This window comes from Amia ocellicauda, chromosome 10 (genome assembly GCF_036373705.1).
Source record: "Amia ocellicauda isolate fAmiCal2 chromosome 10, fAmiCal2.hap1, whole genome shotgun sequence".
In the NCBI taxonomy this organism is placed as follows: domain Eukaryota; kingdom Metazoa; phylum Chordata; class Actinopteri; order Amiiformes; family Amiidae; genus Amia; species Amia ocellicauda.
This window is the reverse complement of record NC_089859.1, coordinates 8,842,406-8,849,792: the sequence shown is the minus strand read 5'-3', so window position 1 is coordinate 8,849,792 and position 7,387 is coordinate 8,842,406. Positions and strand designations below refer to the sequence as shown.

The following is a 7,387-nucleotide window of genomic DNA, read 5'->3' as shown; positions in this document are numbered from 1 at the left end:
TTGCTAGGGATGCAAATAAGAGTTTTCTGACAGAAGAGTGCACTGATGACCCCTAGTCGTTATTTACTGTTGTTTTTTGTTGTTTAGTTAAGTCAGCCCATTCTACCGGTATACATGACCTTACAACATTCCCATGCTGTGTTGAGGAATGTCGATAAACATTTCTCTCTGCCTTCCTGCCCTGTTGTAATGAGTGTGGCTTAAAGCATTCCAGCCCCACCAATGCAGACAACACTTTCCGAACACTTCTAGTGTTGTGTTACTGCTGTTTAGTGTACCGAACAGCTTGTTTCAGCAGTCTCCTTGTGTAAAGCTGCCTGTCTTAACACTATTTCAGTCTGGCCTGCCTTGGGTCTAGGGCAATGTTTTTCAACTCCAGTCCCCAAGAGCCACAATATAGCGTGTTTTGTGGTATCATCTCCTTTACTAGACCTAGGAAAGGGGTTAGACTGTGTAATTTAAGTGAATAATTAGTTTAATTAATTAACTGCTCAGGTGGAATTAAAAACAGAAACTGTCTGGCAGTGGAGGAGCGGATTTGAAGAACACTGCTCGTGTCTTTCACTGTGCAGGTTAGCTACATTTATTATGAATGGTTTTGCAATGACATTTCAGTGCCCATCACACCTGGCAAGGTTGTTGGTGGAGGGAGGTTACTTGTGGTGATTTTGATGAAGTGAAACTATTGCGAAAGAACACGTCATGAGGATCTTCAGCCACCACCCTTAGGTCACAGGTCTACTTTGGGCACATATGGTTAATGAGAACTGATGTAACCTCTTCTGATGATTAGATGACTAACAGTACTACACTCACACAGATGTCTGAATCCTGTGTGGCTGAATTGCATGTATAACAACAAGATTGCTGTTTTGGGGGCCTGTAACCCCTATGACATTCATGGCTGAAAACATACATCAACTATAAGAAACTAACAATCACATCAAACGTATGAAGAGTACATACATCAAAGGATCAGAAGAAAGACAGCTCTCTTTTTCTCCTACTTATTTCAAGATCAGAGCTTTTTTCCACTCCAGCATTCACTTATGAAGAGAAGTGTTTGTTTGGAGGATGGTTCTGATACTGAAAAGAACATCAACGACACAAAACGGCAGATCAGTTACCCTGATTCGACTGAATTCTGGTCTTTCCAGTAACTTTTTGTAGGTCTCTTCTCAGCCATAGCAGCTAGGGGCGGAATTCCCCTGCAAGACAGCCATGGAGTGAGTCTGTCTCCTCCTCTATGAGGCAGCTCCGCCTCTGAAGCCAGGAAGCTGCAGGCAGCTGCTAATGTGGAGAGCAGATTGAGACAGGCATTGAAACTGCAACACTAGGATGAACTTGTCTGCCATCTAAAGAGAATATTCCCCCCCGCACCGTGTGATTGATTTGATTTTTTTTTCTTTATCCTATATTTTTCTTTGGTACTCTGGCATTTCACCTACCGAAACAAAAGTGGATTTAACAGAAACCTCGTTGACTATCACCTCAAGATGCTGCTGGTGTCCCAGCGGGTAGAAGCACCTCGCATGGAGCCACTAGTAAGTTAATGGTTTTTAATTGTTGCTTATGTTTCTCCTCAATTGATATTCAATGTTGCAGGGCAAGATCCAGCATTGCTACATGCACCGCTTGGCGTTTGCTTTTGGGAAACACAAGGCTGGGACGTTACCAATTGGTAATCCTCCGGCATTTAAACTTTTTAGATGAGATCATTAAAATAAATGACCCTTTCCCCTCGCCTTATTGAAACACAGTGGGGAATGGCTATTCTGTGTCAGTGAAAGGCTACCTAGATCAGATCGCTGGTTTAAGATAGACAAGTACAGTCAATAACTGATTAACCCGATTTTCTGCCCATGAGGAAGTTTCTTCGGTGACCCGTGTTTGTTTTGTGTTCATACCTTGCAATCTTAAAAAGCTGCTTCCTTTATTCAGTGTGCACGGGGAGCTGGCTGTGAAACGAGTCTGTAATTGTTTAATTGGCTGTATTGGCACTTTGAATGTGCTTTAGCGGACTCCATTCAAATGCATTCGTTTGAGTCGCTGGTGTAACATTGCTGTTATTTGAATAAGGAGGCGGTGCTCGCTTGTGCATTTGCACCGCCGAACGAATGCATTGTTTGCATTTTGAACGTGATCGGTGAAAAGAAACTACACCTAAATAAAAGTGTAGTGTTGGGCATTTAAAGCCAGTTATTTGGACATTGAGCAGGAACAAAGACGGCGCACAGCAAGAAGAGTCAACGGATCTATATTGTAATGGACAAGCATGTGTGGACCGGGATGTCGGAGACTGTAGTATAATTATTAAACAATTTGAGGATTCAGAGAGATGATGGCTGAAATCACACTGACACCAGGAAGTGGCCGCAGAGTGATTGATCCAGGATTAATGCTGACTGCCAGAGAGGCTAATAGGATTAGAGATCTGGCAATAAACTCTGGCTTTAGCGGCTCCATCCCTTTGCACACAGAGTGGTAACCCCACATATAGTGTTGTTTTCTTTGCACGATGCATTCAACGTAAACATACGAGTGGCTGCTGTGTATTTCCATGTGTATTCATTTCCGACAAACCTTTTTATGTTCTATATCGATCTTCCCGATCAGCGACCCTAACCCACACTGAACCTGCATTGGTGACCTGAGTCGCGATTCATTCAATCACGTTCACACAGATCTAGATTGCGATAGTTTCTGTAATTGCGCGTAGGTTCCTCTGTATCATCATTGTGATTTTTAGCAAATGACTGTCCAAACGCAAGGAGATTTTTTCCATGTAGCTAATTAAAAAAAAAAGCAAGTAGAAATTAAATGCAGATATTGACATTATTTTGATTGAGCCTTTCTCTCGTTTCTGGTGCGGACACACGCTATTGACCTGAGATCTGGGAAGGCGACAGACCGTACGCTTGCGTTCGTGTAGCGCAGATTTCCGCAGTTTTGCGCAGATCTGCATAATTCCTGCGATCACACTGGTGGATCAGTGCAGAAGTGCGCAAATGTGCGCTACACGAACACGACCCAAAGTTTGGGCAGCTCACTAACCAGGAATGCGCTCCACTGACCAGGAATGCGCATGTGATCTGTGCGAGCATGGGGATGCGGCTGCCTTTCTTTACGCTGGGATCCCAATGAAAGCTGACTCTGTATGTTGCACTCACCCATATGAACATCACTCGCCTTTGAGTCATGGGAGAGAAGGACATGAGTAATGCTTGTATGAATGATGGTTAATGTGCATCACTTTCTCAGATATTCACAGAAACTCTATGCAAAGAGATTTCTAGTAAGATCTGTTGCATCTAATAGGAGAGGTCTGTTTAGCCACAGACAAATTAAAATGAATTAATTGAAAATGTCTTCTCTTGTGCGACCTGCTTTGTGGTCTTATTCTCTGCTTACCTCTATGTAGCGTTTTAAATATGGTTTCCTAAAAATGTGACATTAACAGCAGAATGAAGAAACACTACCCTCTTTTGTTTAACGGGGATGAAATCCATTAAATGTGTAAAGACAAGAAATATATACTATGCCCAGAGCTTCTGCCAGCCAAGAGATTAGCATGTCCTGTCCCCCCAATTTGGCATGTGTGTGTGTGTGTGTATGTGATTGTGGTATTTTTTTGAATTGGGTACAGTACATTTAGAATATGTGAACTACAGGAGTGATGCTACTTGTTTAGACGTTATTTAGCTAATTAAGGTCAAGCCTTTTCATTTGGGGGAGGGAAAAATATCCTATTTATGCAAATTGGAGAAGGTTGGAACTAGCATTTGCTCAGGGTAAATCCTGATTGACAAGGCTTTGTGCAGGTTGTAAAGCTGCAACATAGTGCTGTTCATAGTGTTTTTTAGTCAGTTTGGACTGGATTTTCATTAAGGGTCTTTTTCCAAAGATTATTTGCAAACCATACATTTGAACTGTGATACAGCATGTTTATTGTATATTTGTATGTGATAACTGCTTCCCTGAAAAACAAATTGGTTGTTAATTTACCTGTATGCATACTGATCCCCTGACTGCATCATATCATTTACTGCTGCACAGAATTATACCTGATGATAATGATGATGATATTAATAATAATAATCTCTGCTCTACTGGAGTAGCCTGTGTCTGTACTGGTCTTTGAGGAAACATTTTCAGGAAAGCAATTTTTTTTTTTCTTGCATTACCTCTGCTTTGTATCACAAGGAGGTCTTAACTGAGACAAATATTAAAGCCCTGAAAACCTCACTTCCCTCCTAAGATAGTTGTTAGAAAGCAGTGGTGCTACAGAGCGATTGCTGTACTTTAATGTTCTCCCCCAGAACCTCTAGCTGGTGACTGGTAACATTGCTTTTCATGTACTGCTGAATAGATATTTGTTGAAACAACATGTTTTGTTCCTCCCACTGTTTTATTACATGCAATAACCACTTTCCTTACTCAAGAGCACTCAAGTGATCTTACAACTACTACAAGCTGCCACACAGATCCTTTGTTTGATTAAAATACTAGAGTACTCGTTTCCTTTTAATTGATTTGATGCATCATTAAGAGTTGCTTCTTCTTTTAATGACAGATTCTGCTACATTTCAATAACTGCAGGATCACAGCAGCTGATATATATTTAAAAAAAAAAAACCCTACATATTATGATAGATTTTTTATTATTATTATAAGTGGAAAGGGCAATTTTCAAAGTATCAATCATCTTGTAGATACTGTTATAATACATATAGTACATATATCACATGTACATCTGTATACACATTTTATATTTATTCGGCTACAACTCTTCTGTTTGTGAGATTTAGCTTTCATCTAAAACTTGTAGTTTTAGTCTTGTAGTCTTGTAGTTTTTTACTGTTTATAATATATTTAGGGGGCTGACTGCTTTGCAGACATTCAGGATCAAGGCTTTGACAAACAATGTGGGTGTTCAAGAACACAATATTGAAGTTGGTATTTAACCTTGCAGATATCAAACCTCAGCCGTTGGGAGTAACAGAAGATTTTATACAAGGATATCTGTTGAATCTTTGCCTAGGTGACTAGAAGTGGGTAATGACCCATGCCAGATTGTCAGTTAATTGCATAGTGTCTATCCTGGTTTATTCTGATTGTCAGCCAAATAAGGTGGAATACCAAGAGGTATGAGTTTATTGTATCTTTTGCATATGCCTGCATGTTCGGCCCTGTGAAATCAAGCTGGGAGGTTTGTTTTTGACTTTGGATTCCACTGTTGGAACCAAAAGAGCAGTTTTAAAAAGTCCCCTTTTCTTTGGGACTAACACTTGTAATGGTAAAAAGAAAAAGTGAAATGCTCTAAGGTTCCCATTTTAATCCTTTGAAGATTATCAACTAGAAACTTGTTTTTAAGGAAAGTCAGGGTAATCATGTAAACTTATACAAGCTTGAAGCAAATGACAATTTTGCTTGTGTAAAGAATGCTACTGTAGTCATTGACAGTTTTCACTTCCCATTCATATTCTGCATCAACCCACACAGCCGGATGTGTGCTGTAAAGAAAAAAATAGATGACTGAAATCGTGACATCATTTATTACAATTGCTGTGGTTTCTTTTGTTTGTTTAAGTCTGATAAATATTCAAATGTATTGAGTAGTTTCTCAGGAAGTTTGTAAACATGAGTGCTGAAAAGTCAAAAACAATTTGTCAATTTACTTTCATGATTTTACAAATCTAAAAGGTGTTTTAATTTAAATCTAAAGAAAAATATAAGCAATTATAAACATTTTAATATACTTAATCAGTCTGGTCTAATTCTGGCTGAAATTGGTGGAGTGTACTTCTTAATTTGCTCACTTAGATGTTTCTGCTCAGAGCAACATTTGGTTTTGTAAGCACAGAATTGGACAAATGCTCTGGTTTTATCAGTCTCTCCCCTTTTACCTCAGCTTTGTGTGAAGATAAAAAAAAGAAAATGTGCTGATTTGTGATGATGCGCCATATGGTGCCTCCCTGAGAGAGAGAGAGAGAGAGAGAGAGAGAGAGAGGTTGAAGTGGCCTTGAACGAGCTTGGCTGGCCAGCTGTTCACAACCACACACTGAAACAAGCTACCCGTGCACTAATGCTCATTAGAAGCTTCTCATACGCGGTCCTATTGCAGCCAGGCAAGGACATCCAAGGGACGCTGCAGCTAGGATGGCAGGATTACTATTCATGATCAGCCTGAGAAAGCTAGAAGACACTCACCACGTGGGTTACGGCAGAATATGTATAACCTTCATCTTAAATAAAATTGCTGGTATGTTAGTTATTCTGCTATATTGTATATACCACTGCTTTCCCATAAATCTCAGGACCACGACTGCTATACACAGGACTTACAATTATTAAATGTAGGCCTAAAGAAACTAGACATTGGATCTGTATATGACATGGTGGAAAGCACTTATTTTCCTTACTAAAACCAAAAAGTAAAGTATGGATACCAAATTTTAAATCCAGCATCCAAAAAAAGTATCAAGTTATGAAGTTCTTATAAACATTAAGTTCTCATCAATATTGTATTAGAAATGGTGAATGGAATGCCGTAATTCTGCCAGGAATGTTGTGAGATTTTTCAGAGGATCGCGTCATTGTTTTCCGTCAGTTTATTTCCTGCTATTCCAATGTCAAACTGGAAAGAAGTCCGGTGCTATGGTATTGCAGACGGGATGTTTTTTTTTTTATAGTTTGTCAGTTCATCATTACCAGGCAGGTTTTTGCAGTTCAACAATTTTTCACAATCTTACTAATGCAGCATTTGGGTCACATCCTGTTTATCCCTCCTCATAAAATGTAGTCTTATGGTACCCACACACATACACATACACACTCTAAATCTAAAGCTTTCTCAAAAACTTAGAAACTTGTTGGTATTTTTAAAATAATATAAGTAATGGTGCACTACAAACTACACACCACACATCCAAAATTTGTGATACCACAATATTGACTGGTGTTAGTGTTCGTCTGCAAAATTAAACTGTTCTTGCCACAGTCTCACATGCCAGTGGAATTTAATGGTTAGACCAGTAGAATAACTGGATAACTTGTCATGTTTTTTGATGAGTCAGTGATCAAGCCAACTGTACTGACAGAGGACCTTTTATTTAGACTCGTATTTCCTTGTAAACCTGTGAACACAAGAAACCAGAAGTGACTCGCATGGCACTATCTGAACACCTTTATCACTACCTTAAAATAGTTCTTGGAAGAACTGTCCCCATGCAGTCAATTAGATGCTTATTCGTTCAGAGCTGCTTGGCATTTAGAGCCACTAATGACTGTTGCACTCAATAGTGGTTTTAAAAAAGTTCCCCCTCTACTTTCGAGAAGAGCTCCATAAGGGATGTGTCACTGTTCATCAACGTTAATTGCGTCATTC

General features: G+C 39.5%; 1 protein-coding gene across 1 annotated transcript in view; it reads left to right on the top strand.

The window, feature by feature from the left end:
* The first annotated feature begins 1,276 nt into the window (after positions 1–1,276).
* The window catches only part of LOC136759828 (mastermind-like domain-containing protein 1), a 109,844-nt gene continuing 103,733 nt past the window's right edge, over positions 1,277–7,387 (top strand). Inside the window, exon 1 of the mRNA XM_066714894.1 lies at positions 1,277–1,544. Coding sequence (XP_066570991.1) covers positions 1,497–1,544 — 48 coding nt within the window. The 5' untranslated portion in view covers positions 1,277–1,496. The remainder of the gene's footprint in view (positions 1,545–7,387) is intronic.